The sequence below is a fragment of the Helianthus annuus genome, chromosome 17 (assembly GCF_002127325.2).
Source record: "Helianthus annuus cultivar XRQ/B chromosome 17, HanXRQr2.0-SUNRISE, whole genome shotgun sequence".
NCBI lineage: Eukaryota > Viridiplantae > Streptophyta > Magnoliopsida > Asterales > Asteraceae > Helianthus > Helianthus annuus.
The window spans coordinates 151,889,958-151,907,382 of NC_035449.2; the positions used below are offsets into that span (position 1 = coordinate 151,889,958).

The 17,425-nt window shown below is 35.5% G+C and overlaps 1 protein-coding gene and 1 long non-coding RNA gene across 10 annotated transcripts; one reads left to right on the top strand and one right to left on the bottom strand.

Annotated features, from left to right (window-relative positions):
• The first annotated feature begins 8,922 nt into the window (after positions 1-8,922).
• On the top strand, positions 8,923-17,392 carry LOC118489341. The gene is made up of 3 exons (XR_004887322.1): positions 8,923-9,309; positions 16,752-16,818; positions 17,353-17,392. It is a non-coding gene; the product is annotated as an uncharacterized LOC118489341 (long non-coding RNA).
• On the bottom strand, positions 10,287-14,989 carry LOC110922634 (beta-galactosidase 5-like). Of its 9 annotated transcripts, none has more exons than XR_004887320.1 (13): positions 14,838-14,989; positions 14,299-14,456; positions 13,844-14,054; positions 13,680-13,746; positions 13,473-13,565; positions 13,233-13,376; positions 12,073-12,182; positions 11,507-11,600; positions 11,369-11,436; positions 11,196-11,271; positions 11,000-11,052; positions 10,877-10,920; positions 10,287-10,613 (listed from the first exon to the last, which is right to left on the bottom strand). XR_004887320.1 is itself a non-coding variant. In XM_035987167.1 (8 exons), the coding sequence occupies exons 4-8, from the start codon at positions 13,710-13,712 to the stop codon at positions 10,601-10,603; spliced, it is 327 nt and encodes a 108-aa protein (XP_035843060.1). In that variant the 5' UTR covers positions 13,713-13,746; positions 13,844-14,054; positions 14,299-14,456; positions 14,838-14,989; the 3' UTR covers positions 10,287-10,600. The 9 variants fall into 9 exon arrangements, 2 of the variants coding, with proteins under 2 accessions (XP_035843060.1, XP_035843061.1); XR_004887321.1 differs by lacking the exon at positions 10,287-10,613 and adding an exon at positions 10,629-10,653; XR_004887316.1 differs by having other exon boundaries at positions 10,877-11,052; positions 11,403-11,436.
• Positions 17,393-17,425: the final 33 nt, after the last annotated feature.

Consider the following 17,425-nt stretch of genomic DNA (forward strand, 5'->3'; position numbering starts at 1 on the left):
GAACATAAAGGTTGTGTTTGGCCGATTTCATAGTGAAAGGTATGAAGTGCAGTTTAGGTATAACATAAAGGTTGATTTGTGCAATTTTGTCTATCATTTTATATGTTTGTTATTTTATTTTGAGTTATGTCATCCACCCTTGTATTATCGTTTTCCGAATAATATTTATTGTTACCAATTTGTAACCTCATATTAATAAGTAAAAAAATAATTCACAATTTTGTTCGAATTTAACATTTGGGGAGGGGGGGGGGATTTTTATATGCAAAAAGTTGTTTAGGGACTTTTTATGAGAAAAAAGGAAAGAATGTTGGTATTTAATGTGTAAAAAAAGGAAACGACTTTTATGAGAAAAACAGAAAGTATGTTGGTTTTTTATGGTATTTCCCCAATTAGTTTCTCTTTAAACTTTTTATAAGTCTTGTTATATTATTTCGAAAACAAAGTTTTTAGGGACAGTTGCATATTTTTTCTTAAAAAACTGCTTAATTGCGTATTTACCCAACTTAAAATTAAAATTGCATATATCCCATTCCTTAATTATTAAAATTGCATATATCCCCTTCCTTAACTAATAAAATTGCAAATTTACCCATTATGATTTATTTCATTAAAGACTTTTTTACCCTTATTTTTATTGAAACTTAAAAAAATACATATTTATTCATTTTTACTAGTTTTTGTGGCTTTTTCACAATTTTCTTTTTTTTGTTTTTATTTCTTTATGTTTTGCTAGTTAGTTTTGTTGTTGTTGTTGTTTTTGCCTTTTTACTAAGTTATTTATTTTACTTAGATATATCTAGTGGTGTTTGTGATTTTCAGTTGATTTATAAATATATACATTAAAATACGTTTAATGATTAAAAGAAAGAACACACAACATATAACTTAATAAAAAAACTAACTATAGTGATTTTCAGCTGACTTATATATATATATATATATATATATATATATATATTTGAAAATACGTTTAAAGCAGGTTATATACTTTTCTTTGATCTGTAGTCCTCTGATTAAGCTCCCACTTATTCATAAATTGTTTATATTCTATGGAAAATTATGCATCTACGTACTTTAGCGCTTTATTTCAATGTTTAGATTATAAAAAAAACAAAAGAAAACTAACAAACAAAACGTAAAAAAAAATTGTGAAAGAGCAAAAAAAAAAAAAACTAGTAAAAATGAGTAAATATGTAATTTTTTAAAGTTCCAGCAAAAATAAGGGTAAAAAGTCATTATATAACTTGTTTTTAACGATATAAATCAAAATGACTAAATTTGCAATTTTATTAGTTAAGGACGGGCATATATACAATTTTAATTTTAAGTTGGGTAAATACACAATTAACAAATTTTTTAAGAAGAAATATACAATTGTTTCATATTTTTACATAGTCGGTTATTACAATGGCATGTCTAATAAGTTATAACGGTACGTACAATCAACCGATTATAAGCATGTGTTCAGTTTTTCATATTTGCTTCACTTTTGTAATGATCCTACTTGCGCAAGTACCTTGTCGTGGTGTTACGTATGAACTTATTAGAATGATGTATAGAACTTTACAAACATTGATCATTAGTTGCCATTTGTTTGGGTGTTCATTCATATCTTATATATAGACAAAAGATCAAATACAAATAATTTAACGTACAAAATTGTAGGTGCAGGATTCGGACCGAAACCCGTGATTGGTGTGTGATTGTGTTCAAGACGGGAGAGATTAGAGATGGATAAACAACTTCCTTGTATAAATTCGGTAGCATAATATTACAAAACCGGCCCGATTATAAACTAGCAGAGCTATACCAAAGGAGCATACATCCGGGGAGAGATCAAGTGGTGATCTCTCCCCCAAGTCTAAAACCTTCAAATGTTGCAAACGACTAAGGGTTGGTATTTATAGCCACACCCCCTTGTCTTGCAAACACACACGGTCAAACAAATAACCCTTTCGTTTGACCACTTCAAATGAGCGGGTCAATACACGTTCGTTTGACCGTTTCACTAACTATTACATAATCAGCATAAAATAAATCTAATCTATTCGAACAGCATCGGACACAAAAACTGCACCAACAAATTTCCCCTTGTCCGTTGCTGTCGAATGCTGAAAATGCAGCTGCAATCGATCTTCAGTCAAGTATTTGTTGATGTTATCTTCTCTGTGTTAACAAATTCCCCCTTGATCGATGATCCAGGTAAGTAGTATCTTTACTTGAGTCTTCATAGCAATACCAAAACCTTGAAGCTTCTAGTATAGTATTTCCCCCTCAAAGTACGCGTATGCGTGTTGAGTGTTGTGCAATCTCCTCGCAAGGCTAGATTGACCGATCTTCCGCTAATCTTCTAATACTCCAACCGGCATTTGATAAGGGTTCCATTCTTTAAAAAAACTGCATCAAGTCTGATCTTGTCATAAGAAGCATACTACATTGGTAGAGTTTTCTGGTGAACTGTCTTCTGTAAACCATCTTTGTGGAATCGACCAAGTAATGAACTTTGATCATCAGCATCAACACTCAGGAAGTCAGCTAGACCAAGTATATCATTTGCAAGCTCAACCAGCACGCTTAGTTGAACTACATCCAGATCTCATTGTCTCGCCTTTGTGAAGTTGACCACGTAATGCACTACGGATCTTCAGCATCAGTACTCAGGATGTCAGCTTCACCAAGTACATCGTTTGCAAACTTAACGAATTGAGTTACATCCAGATCCCTGTAAAATCCCAAAGAACATCAAACCCAAAACCGAATCCTGCAAAATTCCCCCTCAACTATAACTTCTGATAGAGTTGGAATCCACACTAGTCAGCCTTGAACTATCAGCTCTCATAAAGATTCCCCAGGTCTTCAGTGAACAACGTTTTGAAACTACTGTTGACTTTAGATACCTGTATGTTTCCATGCAAAACCCTTCACGCTGGTTGGAGAATTAATTAAAATTCTCAAATATGTGTCTGTGCAAAACTGTCACGGCCCCCGACCCGGTTTGACCCGTTTCAGGAGCCGCGGGACAGGAATCCCGTGGTATTTAATTTAAGCGACAGCGGAAGTCTTTTTAAAAACAGGGTCTTTCAATAATTTAAACTGCTCGTTTCATAACTTAGGGATAAATTCCCGAAATTTACAATAATGTGATTTCTCAGGGAAATCTTTATTTTCAAAAACATGTTCATTTATTTATTTACATTGAGCCACTTTTCTAAGCTGGGAGTGCTCCACGGCACTTTTTTTTGCTCATACCAGATCACCTGAAACATGTTTGAAAAAGGTTTTGTCAGCGGGGAAATACTGAGTGAATCATTCATTTTACTGAAAACGACACATTTGTTATAATCTACAGTATTAAGGGGAATTACAATGTTTCTGATATCAAACCAACTACCCACAGTATTTGTCACTCGACCATCCATTGGCTAGCCCATTTGTCCAATGGTGTCTGTGACTGTGGTCAGATCACCCCTTGGCCACCCGTTTGTCCAAGTGTGACGGGAAATAAGTAATGTATACAAAACCCCACATACCGGCTGTAACTTGGTGATTACATAGACTTAATCACTGTAACTATAACTTTGAAAATAATTTGGAGTTTTGTAAAACAGTTGATAAAAAGAGAATGACTCACAAACTGTGAGAAAAGAGTTTATAAAAGAGGAATGACTCACATTGCAGATTTACGAGCAGAGTATAAGCTTTACTGATTAGCCTGCTAACCTAATTTAAATAACAATGCACACACAAACAGGATTAGTAACTAATTCAGCAGTTACGTCAATTCACGAGATTAAACCCTCACAACTATTATCAAGTGCGATACTTAACAATTCAATGGATTCACAACGAATGACAGAGCATAGTCCGAATTCGAACAGCACTCAAACATTCAAGTTGAAATCACAATGAATAATAAAGTACAAGCTCAATTTGAGCAGCACTCGGACAATCGTTGGATAGTTATAATCGATCGGACGTTGAATCGTAACAGCGATCGAGTTATTACCCTGATTGCGGCAGCACCTCGTGATCGTGTGTGTGTTTATTGTGATATAATGGCCTGAACTCGACGTACACAGAAGCTATTTGTGTCGTTTTAACTCCCCTGTGCAAGTCCCAAGGTCGGCTATTTATAGTAATTTTTGGGTCTCCCTTACGGACCGTATGCCTGACCCCTTACGGTCCGTAAGCTAAGCAGTCTAATTCATAGGCTGCCTAGACTCGGGACTAGCCTTGGTGACTCAAGAATTTAACCAATCAGAACTGTGCAACGTTTTAATTTAGATAATTATCAGCTAGGGTTTGCCCCCTTCGAGTTTTAGGGGCCCTGATCCTAATTCCGATCATTCTGAAAATTTTAGGGCTAGTGCAGAATTACTTGAGTGTCTCAATTAGAGTTTTCTTATTGACTAATTATTGTCCTAATTATTGATTTTCGTGACAGTTGTTACATCCTCCCCACCTTAAGAAAAATCTCGTCCTCGAGATTTACTGAAATAGATGAGGGTACTTTCGTTTCATTTCTGATTCCAGTTCCCAAGTATATTCTGGTCCTCTCCTGGATTCCCATTTGACTTTTAATAGCACTAGTCGTTTGTGTTTGAGAAACTTGATTTTCCGGTCTTCTATTTGTAAGGGTTTCTCTACGAATTTCAGCTTTTCGTTTACTTCTATATCTTGAAGAGGTACTACCAGGGATTCGTCTGATAAACATTTCTTGAAATTGGATACATGAAACAGATCATGTACTCTAGCTAATTCTTCTGGTAGTTGTAAACGATAAGCTACTGGTCCTATTCGTTGGATCACTGGGAATGGTCCAACATATCTGGGACTCAGTTTTCCTTTCTTACCAAATCGTACTACTCCTTTCCAAGGAGAAACTTTCAAAAGTACTTTGTCTCCTACCTGAAATTCTAATGGCTTACGGCGATTGTCTGCATAGCTCTTCTGACGATCTCTAGCTGTCTTCAATCTTTCCTTGATTTGAGTTATTTTGTCTGTAGTCTCTTGTACAATCTCTGGACCTGATAACTGATTTTCTCCTATCTCTGCCCAACAAACGGGAGTTCTGCACTTGCGTCCATATAGTGCTTCGAATGGAGCAGCTTCGATGCTCGAATGATAACTATTGTTATAGGAGAATTCAATTAATGGTAAATTGTCACACCCCGATTTCCACGTGTATCACCGGTGGGCCCGGTGGGGGATTACCGTGACATAGTTGGCAACAATATAGTCAAACCACACAATTATATAAATGCACAGCGGAAGCTTAAAGATAAATATATACTTCAACCTCTGGTTGTAATATCAAAAGTATTACAGAAGTCGAATGTATCCACAGCGGATCAAAATAATAATAAAATATTGTTCAATCAGATACGGCATCGAGTTTGCGAGACTATTCGTGATGCTTAGGAAGCTATTACCAGCCAATTTCGTATAGTACCTGCACTTAATCTTTTGGGGAAAAATACGTCAGTTTACACTGGTAAATACATTCAACTGACACATTTGAAAATGTTTATTTAAAATTGATTTGAATGCACAAGGCACAAATTCTTTTATAACTTGGGAGAATTATTAAAATCTTGTGAACGTATTACATGTTCTTTTATGCGTTCAGTAGCCCGGATCGTGCCGGGTTAAAGATTAATAGACACACCACATTGCGTAAAACCGTAGTATAGAAACCAACGGCTACATCTTTTAATTAAATGTTGACAATATATACCGGGTGTACGCCTACACCGGGATGTCGATGGTCGTGGCCATTTCGTAAAATGATGCCAAGGATATCCGGGACAACGGTCATTAACCCCCCAAAGGCTTTTAAGAAACAAAACTGTTTAAATGAGCCGATCACATTATACAAATTAACCACCTCAGCGATGGAAGATATGATGCTCAATCAAGCGGTATTATTATACCGTATCCCAAGCCCGTATAGGGGAAATAAGTTAAAAGTATTTACCTTTGCAAGTATATTCCTTAATTTGATTAAATCACCGATAGCTTTTACTGGGGCTCCTAATCTGGAACGAAGGTTGTAATTAACCTCTTAGAATCCTAACGGGTCTTTATATTAGCCGTAGCCTAGACCGGTTGGTTCCGATATATAGATATAGCTTAATCGCGTGAAAGGCGAAAACCGAGAATGGAATGTGATTCTGCCCCAAACAAGTTCAGAGACTTGTTTTATATGGGTTCAATGTTCACACTCTGTATTTTGGGGTTCAAATAATATAATTTGACCCGTATCGGCTAATTTATGAAAACTAGTTCCATAAGCCGAACCGTGCGCGCAATAGGCGAAACGGTTAACCATGAGAGTCTTACGCTTATTTCCTAAGTCAATATGCCTTAAAGAGGTTGTGGTATCAGTAGGATACCTTCCGTGATGCCCGTAACGAGTTTAAGTTAATATTATGCCCCGTAGGGGCTTTTCGGTCATTTTAAAGACTTTTAAAAGGCTTTTCGAGTTCTACAGGAAATCTGAGTTTCCCGATCAGTTTGTAAATTCTTAAATACTTTATTTATTATTTAAAATCAGTAGCAACTGGAATCGGGTCAAAAGACCTTGTAGAACTCAAGTTTTGGCCGAAAAGGGCATATTCGGTATTTACCGAACCGTAGCCATAACCGCAGGTTATGAGCAAGGTAAAAATTATTAAAAATCTTTAAAATTCCAAAAATATTATTTTATAACAGTGGGTAAAAGTTTTGGTGACGAAATCTTGGTTTAGATAGGCGTTATGCTAATTGCGTTGTTTATTACAAAAGTTTCTTATAAATGCGCTATTTAGCATAACTCTCATTCTAGACCTCGGATTGACGTGAAACTTTAAGAACATGCTTATAATTTAGTAAGCAAGGTTATGGTCCGTTCACGTGTCCGAAATACTCGTTTTATTTTAAAAAGGCCGTTACGGTCAACTTTTAGGCGATTAACGGAAATGCGTAAAAGACTCGGACAATTCATGAACCGATCACAGAGGTCTATACCATCATGTAACCTGGTCCTAAGAGAGTCCTAAGGCATATCTATACCTCACTAAAATGGGTCAGAACTGAAGTCAAAGCAAAAGTCAAACTTTTGCGACATTCGGCTCCGAACCGGGTCAATATAGCAAATGGTCGATTCAAATGAGCGTAAACAAGTTTATATACTTAATATCATGTTTTATGAGTGTCAAAACAGATTTCATAGCATATACATTACAGATTATGTATAAAACGGCAAAATAGCTTTCTGTTGACTTTTTAAGTGCACGTTTGACTCGACATTTGACATAGTTAGAGTGGTGATCAAAGGGAACCCTTTTAGGGGTTTATTACCCACATAAATACCAACTCATAACTACTTTTGATCCGACAATTCACTGGACCATTTGTGAATTATCGCTATGACAACCGTTAGTTACGACGGTTGGGTTTATAAGCTAAATCTATGGAAATACAAGACCACAATGGATGTGAACGACTTACAGAAGTTGTGTCTTGCTTAGGGAGCAGAGAAGAATGCTTGAAAGCTCTTAGAATGATCAGTGAAGTGTGTTTTGAGTGGTGTGATTGTTATGAACACAACATGGCTATTTATAGTGAAAAATGAGCTCCAAGATCATTCCACATTGGTCTATACTGATCATGGATGATGGGCAGGTGTCCCATAGAGCTATGGGTCGAGTAGGGGGCGCCCATGCCTCTTTTATTGGCGTTTTGATCATTCACAAGCTCAAAAGGCAAGAAAATACAAGGTTTCTGCATCTGGGCGTCCAATGCGGCCCGCATGGAGGATCCATGCATGTTTTAATGCGGGCCGCCTGATATTCAAATTTCAGGCGCGTAAAGGAGGTGGCTCGCGGCCCGCTGTTACTTAACCCGAAACTCAATGCGGGTCGCGAGAGGTTAGATTTTCAAGTTTTTAAAATCTTTTATAATGATGACGAGAATCCGGTAATTAATTACAAAATCTTTCGTAATTATTATCCTGACCTTTCGGGTTTGAAGGGGTAACTTTGCGATTTGGCCCTCGGTTAATTACAACTAAGGACCTCGTGTTATTTACCCGCTTAGTTAAGTCCCTGGTTGTGACAACTGCCACTTTACGGTAACTTTTCACACTTAAAATACTCATTTTAGCTACATTTTTAGCTACATTTTTTTATTCATTTTGAACATCCGAACTGCTTATTTCGTGACATACACATAGAATACTCAAGGAATACTTACTTAGGATGCATATGACTCATTTTTATTAAGTACATTTGGAACAGTTTAAACAATGCATCGAAACTACTAGAAAAGCACCTAATAAACTAGTATTCTGACGAAAAAGCAGAATCCGCAGAAAATCATCTAAACGACATCTTTGGGACTTAGACGAAAGTCCAACATCTTATATATATTAAACCCTAACTAGGAATACAAGGGTTTGATTTAAATCCTTTCCGAAGTCCGATAACACTAAAAATTGCCCGAAAAGCACTAAAAGCGATGATTTCAACATTTTTCCGCAGAAATTCTGCTGAAATCAGCTTTCTAATATTTTTACGACATGTAAAAATATTATTTGACATATAATTCATGTGAGGATACATTCGGGTAATATCCGAGCCAATAACTACATCAATTCACACATGTTTCGCAACTTAGCGTTCAAATAACATCTAACCGAAACAATTCGAAACAAATGTCCGAACGATATCAAATCTTTTTTTTAATGGTCATCTAGTGTTAATCGGATCATTTTGGTCTAGTAATGATCATTTAACACCCTTTAAACACTTAAACACTTATACTTATAAACTACCTAAAACATCTAACTAAGAACTCTAGCATTTTTACTAAGTAATTCAAGAAGGAAAAGCAAAGGGAACCCCCCCCCCCCCCATTCACGGTTGCAACACCCCTTGTGGGCCCCACTTTTCTTTCAACTTGTTACCAATAATATCTAGATATTTACTTCATGTTGCAACTTGATACAAGTGGTGAAATGTGATCATTGTAGCAACTAGTTACCTTCTTTTTCTAACCCTTTCATTCATGCATTTCACCTCCTATCTTCACAACACCAAAAGCTCCCAACAACACCCCATTTTCGGTCAAGAACACCCCTCCCCCATCTTCATTTTCAAGCCACTTTCATGATGATCAAGATGCATTTTCATGGAACTTAGGAGGATCTAAGACAACCACAAGTTGAAGCAAGCATTTCCATTCATCTAAGAGCTTTCAACCATCAAATCTTCATCTTCTTTGCTTCTTATTTTCACCTAGATCATCCCTAGCCAAGAGCTAGAAGTGAGACTTCTAAATCCTTTATTTTCATACTTGTTTATGTATTTATTGTTAAAGAACAACTTATAACTAAAACAACAATACAAAACAAGATGAAAATATAAAGAAGCAAAATAATAATCATGATATAAAAGTGTGTTTATGTTGTGAGTTAAAGATGATTACTTGCATATTTGATCTAGTTTTGATGATTAGCATAAAAATAACTTGTTAGATGATGTTTAAAAACATAATCTAACAAGTGTACATGAAAATGTATAAGGGTTTTGTTAAACATAAATGTTTAGATGGAGGATCATGATCTTTGATTTTGTTAAAGTATATAAGGTTGTTAACAAAAAATAATGCTTTTACAAGTTATAAAAAGAAAACATACAAGATGGGTTTTTATGAAAAGCTTGTTAAAACTAGAAGTAAAATATGATTTTTGGACTAGTAAACATATGTAAAGATCATACCAAAACCCTACATGATTATGAGTTCATCTTGATAAGTTATGTTATAAATCTCATATCACTACTAGAAAAGAGGGTTTTTGTCATGAAACTTTTGGTCACAAAACAGTAGCAATTTCCCTATTGTCACCATTTTGCCACCGAAAATGCAGTAACAAAAACACCCGTGTCAATTGCCCTAATGCCACCAAATAGCCACCATTTTTATATTTTGCCACCTTATTTTTGCCACCACAAAATTGGTCAAAATTATTTGCCACCGCTTCTTGTTTGTTATGGTCCACCTTGTTTGCTACCGATTTGCCACCATTTAACCACCATGTTTACTACCGATTTGCCACCATTTTCATTGAAAAGTTGCTACGGTCCACCTTGTTTGGTGGGTATTTAGCGAGCTTGTTGAATTATTTGCTACCATTTTGTGATTGCTTTAATATTGGTTTTTTATTCAGGTTGATTTTTCATTTTTCCTTGCTTTTTTCATAAAAATTATATAATCAATAAAATTATATAAAAAGTCTAATAAGATCACGAAAACCCAAAATTATATAAAACTTATGTGTATCAAAAGCATATAAAACATTCTAATAGAAATACCAGCTAAAACATCAAATAACTAAAAAATCCTAATACAATAAACATCGAAACATTCAAAACCAAATGTTTGTAGCCTATCTTCAAATTGTATTTGTAAACAGCTTCAATTTGTGACATCGTATCGAGCATAGCATCGTTATCCACCTTATCTTTTTCTTTTTCAGCCAACAACCCGGCAATAATTCCATTTAGCCTTTCTTTTTCTTCATCATTTTCCTTAACGAGCTCCTTGATAACTAAGTTCAACTTTTCAATCTACAAAACAACCAATGATAACTAAGTTCAACTTTTCAATCTACAAAAAATTCCCTTTATTGCTGTTTCCGGTTTCCAGTTTTACTACTATTTCTAGTTTTAGAAAATTACGATATTCAACCGGACACTATCTTGACCCCATCAACCAACACGCTCGTCTTGCATTGTCTAACATAGACTAGGGATTTCAATTCTAAAATCTAGTGTTTGATTCGATATAGTAAACCACAGACATGAAATCGGTATCATAACGAAGAATTTACCTATGCATAAAAATCTTGTTAGACATTTGCTTCCTTGGTAGCACCTACGTGCGAGAAAACAAAGAGCTATTAGCAATGAAATGGGAAAAAAATAAGTCTGCTATCAAAAATATTTCCTCAAACATGAAAATTTGGTGAGACATCGCTTCCCGCGTTCGCAATAGCTCAAGTAGAAGCTGCCATTAAAAAATAACAAAGAAAATATAAGATGCTCACTTAAACCGTCATTAAGTGAAAATATAAAATGTAATGACAATGAAAATATTTTGGTGAGTAGAATCTTCACCACTGATATGACAATGAAAATATAAAATGTTACCATAATACATCCTTGAACACTTTCATCGAACATGTGACAGAAGGAGCAACAAAGCAAGCCCTTTATTTTGAAAAGTCTGCAAAAAAGGACAGTCTTGAAACATAAGATGCTCACTTAAACTGTCATTAACTAATGTAAAAAGAAAAAAAACAGAGCAGCATATGGAAAATCACTTGCATAAGTGTGTTGAGAACATATTTACAAGACCTTGAAGAGGGACAAACAGGCTAATGTCAATGTCCTTGCAAAAAAAACATATAAAATCAAATCCAAGTGTGAAAGATATATAATATAAGTAGAGCAGCGATTACCTTAGTTGCCAAACAAGATGCAAGCCTGTTAGCATACTTGTGCAGGATAACCAGCCCTAAATGATAGAAAGCTGATGAGGGGATTGGAGCGAACCTAGAAAAGAATAAAAATGCAAGATGAGTGTATCGAACAAGCGTGAACAGCCAAAAACCCAACTATTCTATTAATGGCACGTACAAGCGTCAACCAATCAAAACAGAGCATTGAAGATCACGAAGGCTTTTGTAGCTAATACTAAAAAACTAGGGGTGTGGTGGGGCGTCGCTTAGCTGGGCGTGGCCAACCATGTGGAATTTTTTGTTGTTGTTTAAACTCTTTACTTTGAACCAGCCAACCACAGTCCGCCACGCCACGCCCCATACCCACCGGTCTTAAAAAATAAAGACAAAGGAAACAAAGAATTTGACATTGTAATGACGACCATATAGAAATATTTAATATGATTCAATTTACATTTAAATTAAGTAACATTAGAGATTACTGCATATTTAAACATATTAGACAGGATCATTCATGGAAACTTTTATATGTATGCTGTAGTTTTTCATACTTAAAAAGTTTTCACCTTTCTTGCAGCATATGTACATGATACGGAGGCTCACATAATATTTGATGGCAAGTTTGTGATACACGTTGGTCATTATCATCAAGTCATTTTAGTGTAACTAAATTTACCTAAAATCAAAATACACATTGATATTAGTTAGGAGGTGTGAAGTGCACAAAGGTTAAGACTAGCATATATTTTTGACAACGATGAACCCTAGGGTTCCTAGGGGGCTGTATTCCCTCGGCGGGGGGAGTGGTTGAGCCCACAGCGAGCAAAATTATTGCTGAAGGAGTTGCATGCTAATAAAGTTACTACTGATGATAACCAAATTAAAACAACAATTTAATTATATCGAAAACTGACACTTTCTCATGAAGCATTCGGTTATTTCAACTAAATATTGTGCTGGTTCTATAAAACAAAGCTCGTTTGCTTATCGAGCCCGAGCTCGAGCCTCGCATGTGAAGCTCGTTAGGCTCGTCGAGCCTTATCGAGCCTTAGTGTAAACGAGCCGGGTCGAGCCAAGCTTATTTAAACTTGTTTACAAGCTGACCTCGAACCTAAAAATAAGCTTATTTAGTAAACGCGCCCGAGCCCGAGCTTCACTTATCGAGCTCGCGAGCCTAAAAAGTCTATTATTTATATTATTTTTATTTAATATACTAATTAATAGATAATAAACGAGCCGAGCCCGAGCCGAGCTCGAGCTTGAGAAAATACAAACGAGCCGAGCTCGAGCTTTGAAAACAAAGCTCGAATTGAGCCGAGCTCGAGCCCAAGCTCTCATAAGTTAATCGAACTCGAGCCTGGTCGAGCTCGGGCTCGGCTCGGCTCGTTTGCACCCCTACTTTAATCTAAGAGTTATTCATGCATGATTAGAGAGACATCTAGAATCTCTAACAGGGTAAAATAAAAAGGAAACATTAACTATTAACTAAAAGGATAATATGCAAAAACATATTTTATTACTGATGATATAACTTTGAAAGTTATTGACCAAAAAAGGTTTTTGGTTAACCCCCGTGACCTGTGTTAACATGTGGAAAATTTTAGCTATTTTGACCTGAACAAGTTTTGACGTATTACCCATTCGGCTCATTCGGACATATATACCAAAACATATGAAGGAAGTAAGGAACCCTTTAGTGACAGAATGAGGCATCAAGAAAACTAACCACGGGGTCAGGTGCATCCTCTTCCTTGCACATTGACCATGGGACGCATGTGTTCAGTCCGACTTCCATTTTTGCGGCCCAATTCATGTACGCTTTTCTAGGGGGTCCAAGTGACTTCCCTTGTGCACCATACTCATTCTCAATCTAATTTAAAAATGTATGAATTGAAATTTAATCAAAACTACATAGTTTTAAAAGAAAAAACAAAAACCAATCGAAAAGTTGGATAAAAATTAGAACCTGTGAGAGGATGGTCGGGCCACCTTGTGATTCGAACAAGTTTTCAGCCTTCATCATCTCTACTATCTTCTGTGTAAATCCTTGCATAGCTGCCTATAGTATTATTACCATATAATAAGCCACAAAATGAGGGTCATATTTTGTCATTTCATTTAAAAAAATTCCATAAAAAGCTAAAATAAATTAAGAAGTTATGAAAAATTAAACCTTAAATGGCTCATTATCAGTTCTGAAGCTCATACCAGGAACATACTTCAACCATACTGGAAAACCACTATAAACATTAAGAAAAAGTCGATCAACAACAATAAAAAGTCCACAAAAGTTTGAAACTTGAAAAAGTCAAACATTATGAAACTGTGTAAACTAACCAGATAGGTTGGATTATGAACCGGCTGGTTACAAGTCGGACCGGTTGAACTGGCGAATTACCGAAGCAGGCTTTTTAATTTTTTTATATTTTTTTTCTTTCAATTATAGCCAATTAATCAGTGCTGGCATTTGCCCAAAGGGTGCCCTACAGACAGTCACTCCACTAGAATGTAGTATAAAGTCATCTCCATAACCTCATATGTTCTGTCACTGAAATGGAGACAAAATAAACGGGTTACCGAACTGTAAATCTGATATGGTTAGCAGCCATCGATTTAGATCACTGTTGACCAGTGTTATGTACCCCACCCAACCAGACCTAAGATGTGGTACCAACAGATGATATTACAAAAAAAAAAAGTTCTGTTGACATCAGTTCAAAGAATTTCGAAGATATATAAAATTGTATAATGAGCCACCAGAGAAGATACGACAACTGACTACACCTACTCACATCATCTTCTTCTGACTCTCCCCACCTTAACCCTAGGTAGACAAGTGAGGTTGGGAAATTCTGTTGTCCCCATTCCAAGATGGGCTTCTTCAAACCCCCTATGATAAGGGTTTGCAATTTGGGAGGCCAAAACCCACGAGGAAAGGAACTGTCTGTACCTGAACAATTGTATACAAGTCAATCATAAAACCTGAACACATTCAAAACAAAAATGAAGAAAAAAACACCTTTCACATAATCACTAATCAGAGAGTATTAAGATACATGGTAAAACTAATCTAGCCATACAACCTCAAATATCAATATGATACCAAGATCTGATTCCCAGATACAATCAAGAGCATCAATTTGCTTAAGAAATGCAAATTGACACAAATCAAAAACCCTAAGACGAAGGAGAAGGAGAACTCAAAATACCAAGATCTAATTCTGATATACAAACACACAATTTCAATTCATCAAATGAATAAACCTCATGATTCCAGCTTCAATTTCACAAATCGAAATAAAAAAAATTGAATAAAAGGCCGAAAGATTACCTGAAAGGTGAAATTGCTTGTGTTTGTTCTGCAAGAGGCTGAGTTCTTCAATGTAAGGGAGGGAGGGGGAGCAGCAATTTAGAATTTTGGTAGAGGAGTTCTTTGATTAAAACCCTAATTAATCAATTTTTGAAGCGCGCGGATCAATTAAAAAATTATCCGCCAAGTGGGGCTAGCTCACTTGGTAGAGGCTCATGCTTCTTAGTGGGAGGTCTTGGGTTCAATCCCAAGCAAGGGTGAGTTATTTGTAAATATAGGAGTTTGGGAGAGTAACGTTAGCCATTCAAAAAAAAAAAAAAAATTAAAAAATTATCCCGCCTAATTAATTTTTCATGTTGCCACCACTAATATGGTGGCAATTAAAAGATACAGGATGATTTAGACACATTTTTATAATACTTATTAAAATTATTTGATATTTTCCATAAATTTGCTACCGAAAGTAAATGGTAGCAAAATTTCCTACCATTTTGCTACCGTATCATACTAAATACACGTATTTGCATTTTTGTGGCAAATCAATCACTAAATTTGCTACCATTTTCTTTTCGGTAGCAAATTTTGGTCACAATTGCCCATTTTTCTAGTAGTGTATGTTTTTATTAAGAAAAATATGAGAAGATTAGTAGTGATTTTATAAGAAAAAGATGTGTTTTTATTAAACATGGCAAAGTCCATATTTCTAATAAAATATGGCCAAGTTTTTCTTAAAAATCATAAGTTACAAAAACTATTATTTTTGACAAAATCTTTATTAGATTAAAAAGATTTCAAAGAATAGTTTTTATAAAAGCAAAGTTTGATATAAATATATATTTTTGAGAAAATATATATTTAGTTAACTTAACAACTTATGTGCTATGTGTCATTTGTTTGTATTAGTTATATTTATGATAACTAGGAACTTGAATACAATGATACAAATGAACACAATGTACATTTCGACTAAAGTCTTACAAGACTACATTTAAATACATCTTATAAACACCTTACGGACATTCCGAGTTTTCAAACACAACTTATGGTCAAAACGGACGACGGGCGAATCTATGAACATCTCGCCATTCCGAGGAAGTTACTACGACGTTTAGGCGATCTTTCGACACGAATACATACACATCACCGAAAACAATATCCGAATGTTTTGAAACTTATAAAAACTATTGTGTATTCTTTTAACTAAAAAGCCTATACTTAGTAATTTTTATAAAAATGAAAGAATATATTTTTAACAAATGGGCTTCTCTTATAACAAATGGGCTATTTTACGAATGGGCTTATTTTTAACAAATGGGCTTATTTTATAACAAATGGGCTATTTTTACAAATGGGCTTATCATCCTAAATGGGCTTAACATAAATACATGGGCTAAGCCCAATACCAAAAATTATGGGCTAAGCCCAATACCCAACACTATTGAGGCCCAACACTATTTAGGCCCAACACTATTGAGGCCCAACACTATTTAAGCCCAACACTATTGAGGCCCAACACTATTTAGGCCCAACACTATTTAGGCCCAACACTATTTAGGCCCAACACTATTGAGGCCCAACACTATTTAGGCCCAACACTATTTAGGCCCAACACTATTGAAGCCCAACACTATTTTGGCCCAACAACATGAATTCTTGGGCTAAGCCCAATGACATATAAATTGGTAAAAATACAATTATACAATTTATTCATACAAGACATGAAATCCAGAGGACAAGACCCGATGATACAACTCACGAGATACAAGAATATATATTTGGCGAAATATATACACTAAACAGTTATCAATTAATACATCTAAGACACAGTTCAATGAATAACAAAGACATACAATTCTTAACACATATTCAAGATAAAAGACTTGTACTCAAGTCATTACAAGACCGAAGTGTCTAACAAATATAGAACGTTTGTAGGTGGTGATACTATTCAGGACGACCGTACGTCAGATCACAGTTACTTACCATTCACGGACGCAATTCTGTGAGTTCATGTCCCCTATTCATTTAAATGTTTTACAACTTTACAACTATCGGGGAAAATACATGTTCAACGTATGTTAAAGTTAGGGAATGAAACACCTTAGATCATGTGCGAATTAGGGTTATACATCTAAGCACCATTAATCCAGTTTGGACCTAGGTACAAGTGGTTAGATCTAATGGGTTTTGGCGAGCCCCACTCTTGGTCGTGGACCCATACGGAAGAGTGCTTTTGTGTCCCAGTCGATAGGAATCGGCATAAAATCGTCTAGGGTTGGATTGCTTCCTTTTTCGTCACACATATTAATGTCCTCGCGAAACATTAATGATCAACGATTTCATTGACGCTTTACATACTACATCATTACATACAGATACATTTTATACAACTCACATTTTATGGATACATTTTATACAACTCACATTTTATGGATACATTTTATACAACTCACATTTTACAGATACATCTCATCCAACTAAACTGCATGAACTCGCCAACTTTTGTTGATGTTTTCAAACTTAACATGTATTTCAGGGAATTAGTGGACCATGCAGACATTTCAGTCAAGGAAAGCAAGTATCAAGACTCCATGCCACCATTTAAAGGG